The sequence below is a fragment of the Oncorhynchus gorbuscha genome, linkage group LG11, assembly GCF_021184085.1.
Source record: "Oncorhynchus gorbuscha isolate QuinsamMale2020 ecotype Even-year linkage group LG11, OgorEven_v1.0, whole genome shotgun sequence".
In the NCBI taxonomy this organism is placed as follows: domain Eukaryota; kingdom Metazoa; phylum Chordata; class Actinopteri; order Salmoniformes; family Salmonidae; genus Oncorhynchus; species Oncorhynchus gorbuscha.
The window spans coordinates 82815501-82838000 of NC_060183.1; the positions used below are offsets into that span (position 1 = coordinate 82815501).

Genomic DNA, 22500 nt, shown 5'->3' on the forward strand with positions numbered 1-22500 from the left:
AATAGAGAGATGGATGGATGAATAGAGAGATGGATGGATGAATAGAGAGATGGATGGATGAATAGAGAGATGGATGGATGGATGAATAGAGAGATGGATGGATGAATAGAGAGATGGATGGATGAATAGAGAGATGGATGGATGAATAGAGAGATGGATGGATGGATGAATAGAGAGATGGATGGATGAATAGAGAGATGGAGGGATGAATAGAGAGATGGATGGATGAATAGAGAGATGGATGGATGAATAGAGAGATGGATGGATGAATAGAGAGATGGATGGATGAATAGAGAGATTGATGGATGAATAGAGAGATGGAGGGATGAATAGAGAGATGGATGGATGAATAGAGAGATGGATGGATGGATGATGGAATATAAAGGGGAAGTACATTATTGGAAGGAATACCATCCTTATTTACATAATCACACTTCTCTTCCCTCTGTGTGTGTGTGTGTGTGTGTGTGTGTGTGTGTGTGTGTGTGTGTGTGTGTGTGTGTGTGTGTGTGTGTGTGTGTGTGTGTGTGTGTGTGTGTGTGTGTGTGTGTGTGTGTGTGTGTGTGTGTGTGTGTGCGTGTGACAGCTAACCGGGCTCAGAGCGGGGCACCGACCAGCTCTCAGACAGGAGATGCCCTGGGGAAGGCTCTTGCTTCGGTGAGTAGAGAACACACACCTCAACCTACACCCCTAGTCAATACACACACACACCTCAACCTACACCCCTAGTCAATACACACACACGCACACACCTCAACCTACACCCCTAGTCAATACACACACACACCTCAACCTACACCCCTAGTCAATACACAGACACACCTCAATCGACACCCCTAGTCAATACACACACACACGCACACACCTCAACCTACACCCCTAGTCAATACACACACACACCTCAACCTACACCCCTAGTTAATACACACACACACACGCACGCACACACACACACACACACACACACACACACACACACACACACACACACACACACACACACACACACACACACACACACACACACACACACACACACATACACACATACACACACACACATACACACCTCAACCTACACCCTAGCCAATACACACACACACACACACACACACACACACACACACACACACACACACACACACACACACACACACACACACACACACACACACACACATACACACATACACACACACACACCTCAACCTACACCCTAGCCAATACACACACACACACACACACAAAAATACACACATATCCACGTATTGACTGTCTGCCTGTGATTTGATTGGCTGTTTTCAGATCTACTCTCCAGACCACACGAACAACAGTTTCTCGTCCAACCCGTCGACCCCCGTCGGCTCTCCCCCCTCACTCACAGGTACATCTCAGTTTAAACCTCCCCTTTATCCGTAGATGAGAACACATTCGTCTGGCTCATTTAAGGTGAACCACCAGGAAGTGAACCATTTTTGAACTGTAATTAGAGCCCCAAGTGTCAATCAATGTCTACGATTCACAGCTTAAACACTTTAAATCAGGAAGGAATTAAGTAATTAAATAAACTACAACACAGCCTGGTTCAGTCTCACAGGGTTTAAGACTACAACACAGCCTGGTTCAGTCTCACAGGGTTTAAGACTACAACACAGCCTGGTTCAGTCTCACAGGGTTTAAGACTACAACACAGCCTGGTTCAGTCTCACAGGGTTTAAGACTACAACACAGCCTGGTTCAGTCTCACAGGGTTTAAGACTACAGCACAGCCTGGTTCAGTCTAGTATAGTACAACACAGCCTGTTCAGTCTCACAGGGTTTAAGGGCCTCAACACCACCTGGTTCAGTCTCACTGACTTTCACCAGCTACTTCCTGGTAGTTCATCACTCAGAAATTATTTAATTTAAGACCTCCCGTCCAGTTACAAAAACACTTGAAACTTCCTCTACCCTTCCTTCCTCTCCCCTTCCTTCCTCTCCCCTTCCTTCCTCTGCCCTTCCTTCCAGTTACAAAAACTTCCTTCCTCTCCCCTTCCTTCCTCTCCCCTTCCTTCCTGTACCCTTCCTTCCTCTGCCCTTCCTTCCTCTGCCCTTCCTTCCTCTGTCCTTCCTTCCTCTGCCCTTCCTTCCTCTGCCCTTCCTTCCTCTGCCCTTCCTTCCTCTCCCCTTCCTTCCTCTCCCCTTCCTTCCTCTGCCCTTCCTTCCTCTGCCCTTCCTTCCTCTGCCCTTCCTTCCTCTACCCTTCCTTCCTCTGTCCTTCCTTCCTCTCCCCTTCCTTCCTCTCCCCTTCCTTCCTCTGCCCTTCCTTCCTCTGCCCTTCCTTCCTCTGCCCTTCCTTCCTCTACCCTTCCTTCCTCTGCCCTTCCTTCCTCTCCCCTTCCTTCCTCAGCCCTTCCTTTATGTTTTTGCCTATTACTGTTCATCCAGACTAACGATGCAAATCCTCCGCTGCTCCTTAGCGAGAAATTACTTTCTCCTCATCACTATTAATTGTCGTTACTACACAGCGTTTGATATTTCATATGTGTTGACTGAGACTTAAACACAAAACGCACTTCAGAAAATAATCTCAAAGCGGCAACGTTGTGTCTCTGTGTGTGTGTGTGTGTGTGTGTGTGTGTGTGTGTGTGTGTGTGTGTGTGTGTGTGTGTGTGTGTGTGTGTGTGTGTGTGTGTGTGTGTGTGTGTGTGTGTGTGTGTGTGTGTGTGTGTGTGTGTGTGTGTGTGTGTGTGTGTGTGTGTGTGTGTAAAGTTAACACCAGGGAAATGCCTGCAAACATAAATGGTGTTCACCATTGTTCTCTCTGTTATTAGACTTCACAAATCAAAACACAACCAGACAGATTTAATCTGAGAAACTGGAGAAATTTAAATTTAGGGAATTTAGTTTTGAATTTAAACTTAGGGAATTTAGTTTGAAATTAAACTTAGGGAAGTTAGTTTGAATTAAATAAATAATGGATATTTAATCATTTGTCCCCCCAATAATATATTTTGTTTTATTTGCATATGAATGTTTGAGGTAATGATTGGCTAATTAACATATGTAAATTAGGCTTGATAATAAAATAAAGTGGGTCTCCTGAAAGAGTACAATGAAAACAAGATAATTAGGTCTAATCAGTATAAGGAAAGGATATGGAGCCGTCGGACTGGAGGAGAGGAGGAAGAATGAGGCCTTGGTTCTTAGCTACACTGCTGCTACACACACACACACACACACACACACACACACACACACACACACACACACACACACACACACACACACACACACACACACACACACACACACACACACACACACACACACACACACACACACACACAGGAACACTCACACACACACACACACACACACACACACACACACACACACACACACACACACACAAGTGGAGGTCTAGGTGGAGGTCTAGGTGGAGGTCTAAGTGGAGGTCTAGGTGGAGGTCTAAGTGGAGGTCTAAGTGGAGGTCTAGGTGGAGGTCTAAGTGGAGGTCTAGGTGGAGGTCTAGGTGGAGGTCTAGGTGGAGGTCTAGGTGGAGGTCTAAGTGGAGGTCTAGGTGGAGGTCTAAGTGGAGGTCTAAGTGGAGGTCTAGGTGGAGGTCTAGGTGGAGGTCTAAGTGGAGGTCTAGGTGGAGGTCTAGGTGGAGGTCTAGGTGGAGGTCTAGGTGGAGGTCTAGGTGGAGGTCTAGGTGGAGGTCTAGGTGGAGGTCTAGGTGGTGGCTCTTTAACTTCTGTAGAACACCATAAAAAAGAGGAAGTGGCGGTGATTAGCATAACATAGCTCTCCGGCCTATCAAAGGCCTTTGTTCCCTACCTGCTCTCAGGCGCCCCAGCGACACCCACAATATCCTTTCTTTTAGGAATAGTGTTTCACAAGCAAACACACACACACACACACAACCAGTTAATGATCGCAGGTTGTGTATAGGTCAGGGACAACCAGACAAAAGCTGCGTGAGAAGCAGAGGAAAGGAATGAAGTCGAGATACAGACAGGAACAAGAGAACAACAACAAAAAGCTCTGAGACAAAAGCATGTTTCAACTGGACTCTTTGTGTTCAGGGCTGTATTTCAGGGCTGTATTTCAGGCCTGTATTTCAGGCCTGTATTTCAGGGCTGTATTTCAGGGCTGGGGCTGTATTTCAGGGCTGTATTTCAGGGCGGTATCAGAGAGTATATGAATCGTTTTGGGATACTGACAAAATGGGATAGTTTCTAGTCCCATGTCCTTCCTGTGCTCACTCTGTCCTCATCTCCTCGTCTCCTTATTTTCTCATGTCCTCATTGTGTCTCCTCGTCTCCTTGTCTCCTTCTCCTCATGTCCTCATCTTCTTGTCTCCTTGTCTCATCACCTCCTTCTCTCCTTGGCTCCTCATGTAATTGTCTCCTTGACTCCTTGTCTCTTGATCTCCTTGACTCCTCATGTCCTCATCTCATTGTCTCCTCATATCTTCATCGTCTTGTCTCGTCATTTCCTTCTCTCCTTGTCTCCACATGTCCTCATCTCCTCGTGTCCTCATGTACTCATCTTATTGTCTCCTCATGTACTCATCGTCTTGCCTCCTTGTCTCCTCATCTCCTTCTCTTATTGGCTCCTCATGTCCTTGTCTCTTCATGTCCTCATCTCCTTGTCTTCTTATCTCTTGATCGTCTTGTCACCTCATGTCCTCATCTCCTTGTCTCCTCATGTCCTCATCTCCTCGTGTCCTCATGTTCTTGTCTCCTCATCTCCTTGTCTCCTCATGTCGTCATCTCCTTGTCTCCTCATGTCCTTATCTCTTTGTCTAATTTCGTCATCTCCTTGTCTCCTCATGTCTTCATCTCCTTGTGTCCTCTCCTAGCTGCTAGTTCTGCTATGTGGTCCAGGAACGGAGGACAAGGTCCTTCCTCCCCCAACTACGAGGCTCCTCTACACTCTCTGGTAAGACTACATAAGATCTTCATAAGACATTCGTAACACATTCACAATGCTGCCTATGACAACAATGCAACCTCTTACCCCCTGACCCCTTTCCATCCTATTGATATCCTGACCTCTTAACCCCTGACCCCTTTCCTTCCCCCTTGCAACAGAGTCCTACTGATATCATAATTAACCAATAAGGCACGAGGGAGTGTGGTATATGGCCAATATACCACACTCCCTATGTTGCGGAGTGCCTGGATACAGCCCTTAGCCGTGGTATATTGGCCACAAACCCCAGAGGTGCATTATTGCTGTTATAAACTGGTTACTAACGTAATTAGAGCAGTAAAAATATATATTTTTTTCCTAACCTGTGGTATACGGTCTGATATACCACGGCTGTCAGCCTATTAGCATTCAGGGCTCGAACCACCCAGTTTCTAATAACACATTCATAACGGAATTAAGTCGTCAGAATTTGATAAAGAATCAGTCAAAACATACAGGATGGTTCTGGAATGTACAGCGGCCATTTTCCAGGCTCCAAGTCTGCTATTTGGTGCGTTTTCTTTGTGCGTTGATCTTGACTTATTTTGTATATAATGTTTCCTACGACCGCAAAAAAAAGAGCTTCCTGGACATCAGAACAGGGATCACTAATGATGAAGATGAAGAGGGATGAAGAGTTCTGCTTCAACGAGTCGGCGACGCTAGGACGTACTGCTCACCCAGGACAAGGCCCTAATCTCGGACACTCAGAAGAGAAAGAAAGAGACAAGAGGCCAGCGTGGCACCCTGATGAAACTATGGAAACGAGTAAATAACCCTCTGTTATATTGGAGTACAAATCACTGGAGAACAAACTGGATGCGCTCCGTTCGAGACTATCCTACCGACCTGAAGACCTGTCATTTCCTGTTTTTCTCAGACACTTGGACGTGGATAATATTCTAAACTCGGCAACAACAAAAAAAACGTTCCCTTTTTCAGGACCCTGTCTTTCAAAGATAATTAGTAAAAATCCAAATAACATCACAGATCTTCATTGTAAAGAGTTTAAACACTGTTTCCCATGCTTGTTCAAAGACCCATTAATGAACATGCACCTGTGGAATGGTCAGCTTACAGATGGCAGGCAATTAAGGTTATGAAAACTTAGGACACTAAAGAGGCCTTTCTACTGACTCTGAAAAACACCAAAAGAAAGATCCCTAGGGTCCGTGCTCATCTGCGTGAACGTGCTTTAGGCATGCTGCAAGGAGGCATGAGGACTGCAGATGTGGTCAGGGCAATACATTGAAATGTGAGACGCCTAAGACAGCGCTACAGGGAGACAGGATGGACAGCTGATCGTTCTCGCAGTGGCAGACCACGTGTAACAACACCTGCACAGGATCGTTACATCCGAACATCACACCTGCGGGACATGCGGGACAGGTACAGGATGGCAATAACAACAGCCCAAGTTACACCAGGAACGCACAATCCACCCATCAGTGCTCAGACTGTCCGCAATAGGCTGAGAGAGGCTGGACTGAGGGCTTGTAGGCCTGTTGTAAGGCAGATCCTCACCAGACATCACCGGCAACAACATCGCCTATGGGCACAAACCCACCGTCGCTGGACCAGACAGGGCTGGCAAAAAGTGCTCTTCACTGACGAGTTACGGTTTTGTCTCACCAGGGGTGATGGTCGGATTTGCATTTATTGTCGAAGGTATGAGTGTTACACCGAGGCCTGTACTCTGGAGCGGGATCGATTTGGAGGTGGAGGGTCCGTCATGGTCTGGGGCGGTGCCTCACAGCATCATCAGACTGAGCTTGTTGTCATTGCAGGCAATCTCAACGCTGTGCATTACAGGGAAGACATCCGCCTCCCTCATATGGTACCCTTCCTGAAGGCTCATCTTGACATGACCCTCCAGCATGACAATAGCAACAGCCATACTGCTCGTTCTGTGCGTGATTTCCTCCAAGACAGGAATGCCAATGTTCTGCGATTGCCAGCGAAGAGCCCGGATCTCAATCCCATTGAGCACGTCTGGGACCTGTTGGATCGGAGGGTGAGGGCTAGGGCCATTCCCCCCCCAGAAATGTCTGTGAACTAGCATGTGTCTTGGTGGAAGAGTCGGATAACATCTCACAGCAAGAACTGGCAAATCTGGTGCAGTCCATGAGGAGGAGATGCACTGCAGTACTTACTGCAGCTGGTGGCCACACCAGATACTAACTGTTACTTTTGATTTTGACCCCCCCCCCCACACACACACACACTCTTTGTTCAGGGACACATTATAACATTTCTGTTAGTCACATGTCTGTGGAACTTGTTCAGTTTACGTCTAAGTTGTTGAATCTTGTTATGTTCTTCAAATATTTACACATGTTAAGTTTTCTGAAAATGAACCCAGTTGACAGTGAGAGGGTGTATTTTTTTATTTGCTGAGTTCAGATGTTTTTTCTGCGAGACAGTATGGCAGCGTTAGATCAAGGGGGGAGGTGTGCGTCTCTATTAACAACAGCTATTGCGTGATCTCTGATATTAAGGACGTCTCAAGGTTTTGCTCACCTGAGTTAGAATATCTCATGATAAGCTGCAAACTCAACTCTGGAATTGAAGCCAGTTCCACTGCTAAGTTTCATTTTTACCCTCTAATCGGGGGCTGATTTAGACCTGGGACACCAGGTGAGTGATTCCCCTCTAATCAGGGGCTGATTTAGACCTGGGACACCAGGTGGGTGATTCCCCTCTAATCAGGGGCTGATTTAGACCTGGGACACCAGGTGGGTGATTCCCCTCTAATCAGGGACTGGTTTAGACCTGGGACACCAGGTGGGTGATTCCCCTCTAATCAGGGGCTGATTTAGACCTGGGACACCAGGTGGGTGATTCCCCTCTAATCGGGGACTGATTTAGACCTGGGACACCAGGTGGGTGATTCCCTTCTAATCAGGGACTGATTTAGACCTGGGACACCAGGTGGGTGACAATTCATTATCAGGTAGAACAGAAAGCCAGCAGGCTCCAGACCTCCCCTGCTGTAGACTATTTACACAGATAGTTTTCATCTATATTTTTTGTAGCTGTCTATTTACCATCACAAACCGATGCTGGCACTAAGACCGCACCCAGCGAGCTGTATAAAGCCATAAGCAAACAATTATTTTATTTAACCTTTATTTAACTAGGCAAGTCAGTTAAGAACAAATACTTATTTTACAATGACGGCCTACCCCGGCCAAACCCGTAACCCGGACAAAGCTGGGCGAATCCTATGGGGCTACAGATCACGGCCGGTTGTGATACAGCCCGGGATCGAACCTGGATCTGTGGTGAGGCCTCTAGCACTGCGATGCAGTGCCTTAGACCACTGCCCCACTCAGTCCCAAAAATGCTCATCCAGATGCGGCACTCCTAGTGGCCAGTGATTTAAATGCAGGAAAAATTAAATCCATCTAACCTAATATCTACCAGCATGTCACCTGTGCATCTAGAGGTGAAAGAACTCTAGATCACATTTACTCCACACACAAAGACGCATACAAACTCGCCCTAAAATATGTCCATAACTCTATCCTCCTGCTAACAAGCAAAAACTCAAACAGGAAGTACCAGTGACTCGCTCAATGCGGAAGTGGTCTGATGAAGCGGATGCTACGCTACAGGACTTTTTCGCTAGCACAGACTGGAATATGTTCCGGGATTCATCCGATGGCATTGAGGTGTTTACCACATCAGTTTGGCTTCATTAATAAGTGCATTGACAACGTCGTCCCCATAGTGACCGTACGCGCATACCCCAACCAGAAGCCATGGATTACAGGCAACATCCACACTGAGCTAAGGGCTACAGCTGCCGCTTTCAAGGATAGGGACACTAATCCGGACGCTTATAGGAAATCCCGCTACGCCCTTCAACGAACCATCAAACAGGCAAAGCATCAATACAGGACTAAGATCGAATCGTACTACACCGTCTCTGATGCTCATCAGATGTGGCAGGGCTTGAAAACTATCACGGAAACCCAGCCGCGAGCCACCCAGTGACGCGAGCCTGCCAGACGAGTGAAAATTCCTGCTATGCATGAGAGCACCAGATGTTCCTGACGACTGTGTGATCCTTTTCTCTCCAGGCGGATTACCAGGAAGCATACTCAGTGCATACGCTGACCAGCTGGAAAGTGTCTTCACTGACATTTTCAACCTCTGACACAGTCTGTATGTTGTATTTGTATTCATTAGGGATCCCCATTTCGCTGCTGCCAACTGACCAACTGGCAAGTCTCTTCACTGACATTTTCAACCTCTCCCTGACCGAGTCTGTAATACCTACATGTTTCAAGCAGACCACCATAGTCCCTGTTCCCAAGAACACCAAGGTAACTTGCCCAAATGACTACCAACATGTAGCACTCACATCTGTAGCCATGAAATGCTTTGCTAGGCTGGTCATGTCTCACATCAACACCATCATCCCAGACACCCTGGAACCACTCCAGTTCGCATTCCGCCCCAACAGATCCACAGATGACGCAATCTCTATTGCACTCCGCACTGCCCTTTCCCACCTGGACAAAAGCAACACCTATGTGCTGTTCATTGACTACAGCTCAGCGTTCAACACCATAGTGCCCTCCAAGCTCACCACTAAGCTAAGGACCCTGGGACTGAACACCTCCTTCTGCATCTCAATCCTGGACTTCCTGACGGGCTGCCCCCAGGTGGTAAGGGTAGGCAACAACACATCTGCCACGCTGATCCTCAACACTGGGACCCCTCGGGTGTGTGCTTAATCCCCCTCTGTACTCCCTGTTCATCCACGACTGTGTGGCCAAACACGACTCCAACACCATCATTGAGTTGGCCGACGACACAACGGTGGTAGGCCTGATCACAGATGATCACAGATGATGATGAGACTGCCTATAGGGGGAGGAGGTCAGAGACCTGGAAGTGGTGCCAGACAACAAACAGTCCCTCAACGTGATCAAGACAAAGGAGCTGATTATGAACTACAGGAAACGGAGGGCCGAACAACGCCTCTTCCCCCTCAGGAGTCTCAAAAGATTTGGCATGGGCCCTCAGATCCTCAAAAAGTTCTACAGCTGCACCGTTGAGAGCATCTTGACTCTCTGCATCACTTTTTTGTACGGCAACTTGTCACCTTGGAGATCCTTGTTATGTCTCTATTTTGGTTTGGTCAGGGCGTGAGTTGGGGTGGGCATTTCAATGTTTTGTTTTTCTATGATTTTCTATCTCTATGTTTTGGCCGTGGTATAGTTCTCAATCAGGGACAGCTGTCTATCGTTGTCTCTGATTGAGAACCATACTTAGGTACCCTTTTTCCCACCTGTGTTTGTGGGAAGTTGACTTTCTTTACGGCACTTAGCCTTAAGCGTCACGGTTTTGTTTTGTAGTGTGTATTGTTTTGTTCGACGTCGTTTTCCTTAATTAAAGAACATGTACGCTCACCACGCTGCACCTTGGTCCGCTCCTTTCATCAGCCGTGACACAACTGCTTGGCATCCGACCACATGGCGCTAGAGAGGGAATGAGGACGGACCTCACTGGGGCCGAACTCCCTGTCATCCAGGACCTCTATACCAGGCGGAGTCAGAGGAAGGCCCTAAACATTGTTAAATCTTAGACTGTTCTCTCTGCTACCAATGGGATCCTGAAAGAAAGGACCCTGAACAGCATCTACCTCCAAGACATAAGACTTCTAAATAGTTAGTTAAATAGTTAGGGAAATAGTTAAGGAAATAGTTAGGGAAATAGTTAAATAGTTAGTTAAATAGTTAGTTAAATAGTTAGTTAAATAGTTAGGGAAATAGTTAGGGAAATAGTTAAATAGTTAGTTAAATAGTTAGGGAAATAGTTAGGGAAATAGTTAGGGAAATAGTTAGGGAAATAGTTAAATAGTTAGTTAAATAGTTAGGGAAATAGTTAGTTAAATAGTTAGGTAAATAGTTAGGTAAATAGTTAGTTAAATAGTTAGGTAAATAGTTAGTTAAATAGATAGGTAAATAGTTAGTTAAATAGTTAGGTAAATAGTTAGGTAAATAGTTAGTTAAATAGTTAGGGAAATAGTTAGGTAAATAGTTAGTTAAATAGTTAGTTAAATAGTTAGGCAAATAGTTAGGTAAATAGTTAGGTAAACAGTTAGTTAAATAGTTAGGTAAATAGTTAGGTAAATAGTTAGTTAAATAGTTAGGTAAATAGTTAGGTAAACAGTTAGTTAAATAGTTAGTTAAATAGTTAGGTAAATAGTTAGTTAAATAGTTAGGTAAATAGTTAGTTAAATAGTTAGGTAAATAGTTAGTTAAATAGTTAGTTAAATAGTTAGGTAAATAGTTACTTAAATAGTTAGTTAAATAGTTAGGTAAATAGTTAGGTAAATAGTTAGTTAAGTAGTTAGGTAAATAGTTAGGTAAATAGTTAGTTAAGTAGTTAGGTAAATAGTTAACCAAACAGCTACCCGGCCCATCTGCATGTTTATCTCATCACAGACGCTGTTGCTTCTGTTTCCGATGTCACTATATTCCTACCTATATGTACATATCTACCTCCATTACCTCGTACCCCTGCACTTTGACTCTGTACTGGTACCCCGTGTACATAGCCAAGTTATCATTACTTATTGTGTATTTATTATTTATTTTATTATTATGTGTTTTTGTTTTCTATTGTTTCTTTACTTTCTTTCTCTCTGCATTGTTGGGAAGGTCAGAATAAGGAAGAATTAAGGAAGAAGGAAGGTCCTGTAAGGAAGAATTTCGCTGTTAGTCTACTGTCTCCGGTTGTTTACCAAGCATGTGACGAATACAATTTGATTTGATCACGCATTCATAATTTAGTCATAACCCATTCTGTACCTATTCATAACCCTTTCATAAGCACTTAATCACCAACACGACCCCTGACCTCTAACCTCTGAGCCCTTCTCCCTCCCCTCCCCCCGCAGCAGAGTCGTATCGAGGACCGCCTGGAGCGCCTGGACGATGCCATCCACGTCCTGCGGAGTCACGCGGTCGGCCCCTCCACGGGCATGCCCGGGGGGCACCAAGACATGCACAGCCTCATCGGAGCAGCACACAACGGGGTCATGGGAGGACTGAGTTCTGGGTACGGCACTGGACTACTCTCTGCCAACCGCCACTCAATCATGGTAGGAACCGTCTTCTATAACTGAAAAGATGTCCTCAATTCTGTAATTCTCCCAAGTGGTGTATCGAGGGGGGGTGTCTGTATGAATCCAGTCAGCACCTCCTCTTTCTGCCGGCTGCAGACTGGAGCAGAGCTGGACCTCAGGGTTGTCTTGACGATAACCTGACCTCAGGGTTGTCTTGACGATAACCCGACCTCAGGGTTGTCTTGACGATAACCACGTGTTAGTGGAACAGGTCTTCTGGAATGGTGATGCAATTGAAATAAGAACCTCCTCTCCCCTTCACACACACGCACGCACGCACGCACGCACGCACACACACACACACACACACACACACACACACACACACACACACACACACACACACACACACACACACACACACACACACACACACACACACACACACACACTGCTTCTAAAAGCAGTGGTTTTCCTGCATATTTGTATCAACAGCTTTTTAAGATCTATTCCCTGCACACTCGTTACCAGGGTGTTACTGGGGTGTTACCAGGGGTGTTACTGTGGGTGTTACCAGGGGTGTTACTGTGGGTGTTACTAGGGGTGTTACTGTGGGTGTCACCGGGGGTGTTACCAGGGATGTTACTGTGGGTGTTACCGGGGGTGTTGCCAGGGGTGTTACTGTGGGTGTTACCAGGGGTGTTACTGTGGGTGTTACCGGGGGTGTTACCAGGGGTGTTACTGTGGGTGTTACAGGGGGTGTTACCAGGGTGTTACTGAGGGTGCTACCGGGGGTGTTACCAGGGGTGTTACCAGGGGTGTTACTGTGGGTGTTACCAAGGGTGTTACTGTGGGTGTTACCAGGGGTGTTACAGAGGGGTGTTACCAGGGGTGTTACTGTGGGTGTTACCAGGGGTGTTACTGTGGGTGCTACCAGGGGTGTTACTGTGGGTGCTACCAGGGGTGTTACCAGGGGTGTTACTGTGGGTGTTACTGTGGGTGTTACTGGGGTGTTACCAGGGGTGTTACCAGGGGTGTTACTGTGGGTGTTACCAGTGGTGTTACCAGGGGTGTTACTGTGGGTGTTAGCAGGGGTGTTACTGTGGGTGTTACCGGGGGTGTTACCAGGGGTGTTACTGTGGGTGTTATTGGGGGTGTTAGCAGGGGTGTTACTGTGGGTGTTATTGGGGGTGTTACTGTGGGTGTTACCAGGGTGTTACTGTGTGTGTTATTGTAGGTGTTACCGGGGGTGTTACCGGGGATGTTACCAGGGTGTTACTGTGTGTGTTACCAGGGTGTTACTGTGGGTGTTATTGTGGGTGTTACCGGGGGTGTTACCAAGGGTGTTACTGTGGGTGTTAGCAGGGGTGTTACTGTGGGTGTTACCAGGTGGTTACTATGGGTGTTACTGTGGGTGTTAGCAGGGTGTTACTATGGGTGTTACTGTGGGTGTTAGCAGGGTGTTACTGTGGGTGTTACCGGGGGTGTTACCAGGGGTGTTATTGTGGTTATTACTGGGGGTGTTAACAAGGGTGTTACCAGGGGTGTTAGCGAGGGTGTTACCAGGGGTGTTACCAGGGGTGTTACCAGTGGTGTTACCGGGGGTGTTACCGGGGGTGTTAACAGGGGTGTTTGCGAGGGTGTTACCAGGGGTGTTACCGGGGGTGTTACCAGGGGTGTTACTGTGGGTGTTACCAGGGGTGTTACTGTGGGTGTTACCGGGGGTGTTACCAGGGGTGTTACTGTGGGTGTTACCGGGGGTGTTACCAGGGGTGTTACAGGGGGGTGTTACCAGGGGTGTTACCAGGGGTGTTACTGTGGGTGTTACCGGGGGTGTTACCAGGGGTGTTACCAGGTGTGTTACCGGGGGTGTTACCAGGGGTGTTAGCGAGGGTGTTACCATGTGTGTTACTGGGGGTGTTACCAGGGGTGTTACTGGGATGTTACTGAGGTGCTTCTGGGGGGTGTTGCTGCTGTGTCTCTCAGCAGCCCTGCCCTAGGCCACCTCGCATGGCCAACTGCAGCCAGACCACGACGAAATAAAGGAAATACCATTCACATGCTGTCAGAGCTACTTTCAGCTCTCAGACCCAGCCACCAGCCCTTTACCCCAGCCCAATAGCCCAGCCCTGAACCCCAACCCTATACCACAGCCCTATACCCCAGCCCAATAGCCCAGCCCTGAACCCCAACCCTATACCACAGCCCTATACCCCAGCCCAATAGCCCAGCCCTGATCCCCAACCCTATACCACAGTCCTATACCCCAGCCCAATAGCCCAGCCCTGAACACCAACCCTATACCACAGCCCTATACCCCAGCCCAATAGCCCAGCCCTGAACCCCAACCCTATAGCACAGCCCTACACCCCAGCCCAATACCCCAGCCCTAAACCCCAACCCTATACCACAGCCCTATACCCCAGCCCTATACCCCAACCCTATACCACAGCCCTATACCCCAACCCCATGCACCAGCCCTACCCCAGCCCTATACCCCAGCCCTATACCCCAACCCCATGCAACAGCCCTACCCCAGCCCTATACCCCAACCCCATGCAACAGCCCTACCCCAACCCTATACCACAGCCCTATACCCCAACCCCATGCAACAGCCCTACCCCAACCCTATACCACAGCCCTATACCCCAACCCCATGCAACAACCCTACCCCAGCCCTATATCACTAGTCCTATACCACAGCCCTATACCCCAACCCCATGCAACAGCCCTACCCCAACCCTATACCACAGCCTTATACCCCAGCCTTATACCCCAACCCTATACCCCAGTCCTATACCCCAGTCCTATACCCCAGCCCTATACCCCATCCCTATACCCCAGCCCTATACCACAGCCCTATACCCCAGCCCTATACCACAGCCCTATACCCCAATCCTAAACCCCAGCCCCTAACACCCAGCCCTATACCCCAGCCCTATACCACAGCCCTATACCCCAGCCCCAGCCCTATATCCCAGCCCTATACCACAGCCCTATACCCCAACCCTATACACCAGCCCTATACCCCAACCCTATACCCCAACCCTATACCATAGCCCTATACCCCAGCCCCAGCCTTATACCCCAGCCCTATACCACAGCCCTATACCCCAACCCTATACCACAACCCCAGCCCTATACCTCAGCCCTATACCAAAGCCCCAGCCCTATACCTCAGCCTTATACCCCAGCCCTATACCACAGCCCCAGCCCTATACCCCAGCCCTATACCCCAGCCCTATACCACAGCCCCAGCCCTATACCCCAGCCCTATACCCCAGCCCAACCTCAGCCCTATATCCAAGCCATATACCAAAGCCCTACCCCAGCCCTATACCTCAGCCCTATACCCCAGCCCTATACCCCAACCCTATACCCTAGTCCTATACCCCAACCCTATACCCCAGCCCTATACCCCAGCCCTGTACCCCAGCCCTACCTCAGCCCTATATCCAAGCCCTATACCAAAGCCCTACCCCAGCCCTATACCTCAGCCCTATACCCCAGCCCTATACCCTAGTCCTATACCCCAACCCTATACCCCAACCCTATACCCCAGCCCTACCTCAGCCCTATATCCATCCCTATACCAAAGCCCTACCCCAGCCCTATACCCCAGCCCTACCTCAGCCCTATATCCAAGCCCTATACCAAAGCCCTACCCCAGCCCTATACCTCAGCCCTATACCTCAGCCCTATACCCCAGCCCTATACCCCAACCCTATACCCTAGTCCTATACCCCAACCCTATACCCCAGCCCTATACCCCAGCCCATACATCAGCCCTATACCCCAGCCCTATACCACAGCCCTATACCCCAGCCCCAGCCCTATATCCCAGCCCTATACCACAGCCCTATACCCCAACCCTATACACCAGCCCTATACCCCAACCCTATACCCCAACCCTATACCATAGCCCTATACCCCAGCCCCAGCCTTATACCCCAGCCCTATACCACAGCCCTATACCCCAACCCTATACCACAACCCCAGCCCTATACCTCAGCCCTATACCAAAGCCCCAGCCCTATACCCCAGCCCTGTACCCCAGCCCTACCTCAGCCCTATATCCAAGCCCTATACCAAAGCCCTACCCCAGCCCTATACCTCAGCCCTATACCCCAGCCCTATACCCTAGTCCTATACCCCAACCCTATACCCCAACCCTATACCCCAGCCCTACCTCAGCCCTATATCCATCCCTATACCAAAGCCCTACCCCAGCCCTATACCCCAGCCCTACCTCAGCCCTATATCCAAGCCCTATACCAAAGCCCTACCCCAGCCCTATACCTCAGCCCTATACCTCAGCCCTATACCCCAGCCCTATACCCCAACCCTATACCCTAGTCCTATACCCCAACCCTATACCCCAGCCCTATACCCCAGCCCTACCTCAGCCCTATACCCCAGCCCTATACCACAGCCCTATACCCCAGCCCCAGCCCTATATCCCAGCCCTATACCACAGCCCTATACCCCAACCCTATACACCAGCCCTATACCCCAACCCTATACCCCAACCCTATACCATAGCCCTATACCCCAGCCCCAGCCTTATACCCCAGCCCTATACCACAGCCCTATACCCCAACCCTATACCACAACCCCAGCCCTATACCTCAGCCCTATACCAAAGCCCCAGCCCTATACCTCAGCCTTATACCCCAGCCCTATACCACAGCCCCAGCCCTATACCCCAGCCCTATACCCCAGCCCTATACCACAGCCCCAGCCCTATACCCCAGCCCTATACCCCAGCCCAACCTCAGCCCTATATCCAAGCCATATACCAAAGCCCTACCCCAGCCCTATACCTCAGCCCTATACCCCAGCCCTATACCCCAACCCTATACCCTAGTCCTATACCCCAACCCTATACCCCAGCCCTATACCCCAGCCCTGTACCCCAGCCCTACCTCAGCCCTATATCCAAGCCCTATACCAAAGCCCTACCCCAGCCCTATACCTCAGCCCTATACCCCAGCCCTATACCCCAACCCTATACCCTAGTCCTATACCCCAACCCTATACCCCAACCCTATACCCCAGCCCTACCTCAGCCCTATATCCATCCCTATACCAAAGCCCTACCCCAGCCCTATACCCCAGCCCTACCTCAGCCCTATATCCAAGCCCTATACCAAAGCCCTACCCCAGCCCTATACCTCAGCCCTATACCTCAGCCCTATACCCCAGCCCTATACCCCAACCCTATACCCTAGTCCTATACCCCAACCCTATACCCCAGCCCTATACCCCAGCCCTACCTCAGCCCTATATCCAAGCCCTATACCAAAGCCCTACCAAAGCCCTACCCCAGCCCTGGCTTTAGGGCGTACAGCCAAGCCTCTGACCCCTTTATATATTCCACACAAGGAGTTTAGGTGGCGGGGGGGACTCACTTGAAAACATCAAGGAGGATGTAATGTTTTCCATATTGAGGGTTGTTGCTTTTTTTCAACTTGAAACAAGCTATAAAGGCTGAGGCAGCTGTGGTGCATAAAGGAGAGGACGGAGGGAGGGGGAGAAAGAGAGGACGGAGGGAGGGGGAGAGAGAGAGGGCGGAGGGAGGGGGAGAGAGAGAGCACAGAGGGAGGGGGAGAGAGAGAGGGCGGAGGGAGGGGGAGAGAGAGGCAAAGGGGGAGAGATAGAGGACGGAGGGAGGGGAGAGAGAGAGGGCGGATGGAGGGGGAGAGGAGGGAAAGGGGGAGAGAGAGAGGATGGAGGGAGAGAGAGAGGGGGAGGGAAGGGAAGGAGAGAGAGAGAGAGAGAGAGAGAGAGAGATAGAGAGAGAGAGAGAGAGAGAGAGGGGGGAAGGAGGGAGAGAGGGAGAGAGAGAGAGGGGGAAGGAGGAGGGGAGAGAGAGGGGGAGAGAGAGGAGGGAGAGAGAGAGAGAGAGAGAGAGAGAGAGAGAGAGAGAGAGAGAGAGAGAGAGAGAGAGAGAGAGAGAGAGAGAGAGAGATTTGGAGGGAGGGAGGGAGAGAGAGAGAGAGAGAGAGGGCGGAGAGAGAGAGAGAGGGAAAGGGTGGGAGAGAGAGAGACAGAGAGAGTCTCAGAGTCTCTCTCTGTCTCTCTCTCACTCTCTCCCTCTCTCTCTGTCTCTCTCTCTCCCTCTGTCTCTCTCTCTCCCTCTGTCTCTCTCTCTCTCACTCTCTCCCTCTCTCTCTCTGTCTCTCTCTCTCCCTCTGTCTCTCTCTCTGTCACTCTCTCCCTCACTCTCTCTCTCCTCTCTCTCTCTCTCTCTCTCTCTCACTCTCTCCCTCTCTCTCTCTGTCTCTCTCTCCCTCTGTCTCTCTCTCTGTCACTCTCTCCCTCACTCTCTCTCTCTCCCTCCTTCCCTCCCTCTCTCCCTCTCTCTGTCTTTTTCCTGCTATGCTCAATGTGTTTCCACTCTGTTCTGCACCTCCTTCTCTCCCGCTTTTTCTCTCTCGTTCTCTCTGCCCCTCCTTCCCTCCCTCTCTCTCTCCCCCTCCCACTCCCCTCCCTCCATCCGTCCTCTCTTTCCATTACTGCCATACTTTAGTAACAGTCACACTGCCACTTATACACTTATTTGTACATATAAACAACTCACAGGTGTGCTAACAGACAACAAACACTGGCAGCATCTACTCCAAAAACACTTGTCCAAACAAAGGTGTGAGAGAGAGAGAGAGAGAGAGAGAGAGAGAGAGAGAGAGAGAGAGAGAGAGAGAGAGAGACAGAGAGAGAGAGAGAGAGAGAGAGAGAGAGAGAGAGAGAGAGAGAGAGAGAGAGAGAGAGAGAGAGAGAGAGGGGGGGGAGATAGGATGGAGAGTACCTGTGGCCAAGGCAGAGCTTGGAGAGGGGAGAGAGAGGAGAGAGGGGAGAGAGAGGAGAGAGGGGAGAGAAAGAAGAGAGAGGAGAGGGGAGAGAGAGGAGAGAGAGGAGAGAGAGGAGAGAAAGGGAGAGAGGGGAGAGAGAGGAGAGAGAGAGGAGAGAAAGGAGAGAGGGGAGAGAAAGGAGAGAGGGGAGAGAAAGGAGAGAGGGGAGAGAAAGGAGAGAAAGGAGAGAGAGGAGAGAGAGAGAGAGAGGGAGAGAGAGAGGAGAGAGAGGGGAGAGAGGAGAGAGAGGAGAGAGGGGAGAGAAAGGAGAGAGGAGAGAGAGAGGAGAGAGAGGAGAGAAAGGAGAGAGGGGAGAGAGAGGAGAGAGAGAGGAGAGAGAGGAGAGAGAGGGGAGAGAGGGGAGAGAAAGGAGAGAGGAGAGAGAGAGGAGAGAGAGGGGAGAGAAAGGAGAGAGGGGAGAGAGGAGAGAGAAAGGAGAGAGAGGAGAGAAAGGAGAGAAAGGAGAGAAAGGAGAGAGAGGAGAGAGAGGAGAGAGAGGAGAGAGAGGAGAGAGGGGAGAGAGAGGAGAGTGTTGTGGTCTGACTCACTGCAGAGTGATTACCTTCTTCTCACGCACATCCAGCCAGCTGTGCTGTCATTGTACTGTGTCGACTGGAGTACACTACTCCCCTCTGTACTCCACCTGGGGATCTGTCAACTTCTTCAGGGCTCCCGACTGGCGCAGTGGTCTAAGGCACTGCATCTCAGTGTTGTGGTCTAAGGCACTGCATCTCAGTGCTAGAGGCGTCACTACAGACCCTGGTTCGATTCCAGGCTGAATCTCAACCAGTACCGTAGGGCGGCACACAATTGGCCCAGCGTCATCCGGGTTTGGCCAGGGGGTTAGGCCGTCATTCTAAATAAATAAAAATGATTAACTGACTTGCCAAGTTAAAATGCCAAAGATTTATATCAAACACAGTAGAGAGGAGGAGAGAGGACCCAAGTATCTATCGAAACAGATTGGCTTCTCTATCTCTCCCCTCTCTCCTTGTCTCCTTCTCTTGCTCTATACTGGAGTCCCGCTCCTTCTATCTCCCTGTGCCTGCTAGCGTGGGAGAGAGAACCCTGCCATGTCCTCTCAGCACCCATAAGACCAGGATCTTTATTAGTGTTTCCTCCAGAGAAAGAGAGGTGGTGGTGGTGGCTGTGGTGTGGCAGCCATGTTGGTTTTCCACAGCTAATGAGGTTGTTTTCTTTTACTAAATAATCTGAGGCGTGTTGCCCTGAGTAAATACAGACGGGCATGGTGGAGGGCAGCCGTGACTGGGGTCCTACCTATTGAGTAAATACAGACGGGCATGGTGGAGGGCAGCCGTAACTGGGGTCCTACCTATTGAGTAATACAGACGGGCATGGTGGAGGGTAGCCATGACTGGGGTCCTACCTATTGAGTAAATACAGACGGGCATGGTGGAGGGCAGCCGTGACTGGGGTCCTACCTATTGAGTAAAAACAGATGGGCATGGTGGAGGGCAGCCGTGGCCGGGGTCCTGTATATTGAGTAAATACAGACGGGCATGGTGGAGGGCAGCCGTAACTGGGGTCCTACCTATTGAGTAATACAGACGGGCATGGTGGAGGGCAGCCGTGACTGGGGTCCTACCTATTCAAATCAAATCAAATCTAATCAAATCAAATCCTACCTATTGAGTAATACAGACGGGCATGGTGGAGGGCAGCCGTAACTGGGGTCCTACCTATTGAGTAATACAGACGGGCATGGTGGAGGGCAGCCGTGAATGGGGTCCTACCTATTGAGTAATACAGACGGGCATGGTGGAGGGTAGCCGTGACTGGGGTCCTACCTATTGAGTAAATACAGACGGGCATGGTGGAGGGCAGCGGTGGCCGGGGTCCTGTATATTGAGAAAATACAGACGGGCATGGTGGAGGGCAGCCGTGACTGGGGTCCTACCTATTGAGTAAATACAGACGGGCATGGTGGAGGGCAGCCGTGACTGGGGTCCTACCTATTGAGTAAATACAGACGGGCATGGTGGAGGGTAGCCGTGACTGGGGTCCTGTATATTGAGTAAATACAGACGGGCATGGTGGAGGTTAGCCGTGACTGGGGTCCTGTATATTGGGTAAATGGGGGTCCTGGTGGGGTCTGAGAACTGCTACCATGGGATAGTCTCTGTACTGCTACCATGGGATAGTCTCTGAGTACTGCTACCATGGGATAGTCTCTGAGTACCGCTAACATGGGATAGTCTGTATAGTCTCTGAGTACTGCTACCATGGGATAGTCTGTGAGTACTGCTACCATGGGATAGTCTGTGAGTACTGCTACCATGGGATAGTCTGTGAGTACTGCTACCATGGGATAGTCTGTGAGTACTGCTACCATGGGATAGTCTGTGAGTACTGCTACCATGGGATAGTATGTGAGTACTGCTACCATGGGATAGTCTGTGAGTACTGCTACCATGGGATAGTCTGTGAGTACTGCTACCATGGGATGGTCTGTGAGTACTGCTACCATGGGATAGTCTGTGAGTACTGCTACCATGAGATAGTCTCTGAGTACTGCTACCATGGGATAGTCTGTGAGTACTGCTACCATGGGATAGTCTCTGAGTACTGCTACCATGTGACAGTCTGTGAGTACTGCTACCATGGGATAGTCTGTATAGTCTCTGAGTACTGCTACCATGGGATAGTCTGTGAGTACTGCTACCATGAGATAGTCTCTGAGTACTGCTACCATGGGATAGTCCGTGAGTACTGCTACCATGGGATAGTCTCTGAGTACTGCTACCATGGGAGAGTCTCTGAGTACTGCTACCATGTGACAGTCTGTGAGTACTGCTACCATGGGATAGTCTGTATAGTCTCTGAGTACTGCTACCATGGGATAGTCCGTGAGTACTGATACCATGTGACAGTCTGTGAGTTCTGCTACCATGGGATAGTCTGTGAGTACTGCTACCATGGGATAGTCTCTGAGTACTGCTACCATGTGACAGTCTGTGAGTACTGCTACCATGAGATAGTCTCTGAGTACTGCTACAATGGGATAGTCTGTGAGTACTGCTACCATGGGATAGTCTCTGAGTACTGCTACCATGGGAGAGTCTCTGAGTACTGCTACCATGTGACAGTCTGTGAGTACTGCTACCATGGGACAGTCTCTGAGTACTGCTACCATGGGATAGTCTGTGAGTACTGCTACCATGTGACAGTCTGTGAGTACTGCTACCATGGGATAGTCTGTGAGTACTGCTACCATGGGATAGTCTGTGAGTACTGCTACCATGTGACAGTCTGTGAGTACTGCTACCATGGGATAGTCTGTGAGTACTGCTACCATGGGATAGTCTGTGAGTACTGCTACCATGGGATAGTCTCTGAGTACTGCTACCATGGGATAGTCTGTGAGTACTGCTACCATGGGATAGTCTGTGAGTACTGCTACCATGGGATAGTCTGTGAGTACTGCTCCCTGGTCTGAGGGATTACATTATGGGATGTATGTATTTACCCAACGTCTGCCCGCACCCTCTGAAATCAACATATAAATGAAAGACCACATTGAGCTTATTTAGTAGATTTTCAAGTGGGAACAGAATGGTATAAAAACATGAAGCGTTTCAACCGTAG

At 49.5% G+C, this 22500-nt stretch overlaps 1 protein-coding gene across 17 annotated transcripts in view; it reads left to right on the forward strand.

Annotated features, from left to right (window-relative positions):
- The window catches only part of LOC123989556 (transcription factor 4-like), a 474938-nt gene that overhangs the window by 385336 nt on the left and 67102 nt on the right, over positions 1 to 22500 (forward strand). For 16 of the 17 annotated variants that reach the window (XM_046290648.1, XM_046290653.1, XM_046290654.1 and 13 more), the window contains 4 exons: positions 587 to 657; positions 1306 to 1384; positions 4847 to 4926; positions 11876 to 12079. In XM_046290648.1, coding sequence (XP_046146604.1) covers positions 587 to 657; positions 1306 to 1384; positions 4847 to 4926; positions 11876 to 12079 — 434 coding nt within the window. The remainder of the gene's footprint in view (positions 1 to 586; positions 658 to 1305; positions 1385 to 4846; positions 4927 to 11875; positions 12080 to 22500) is intronic. The other variant, XM_046290650.1, reaches the window with a different exon arrangement.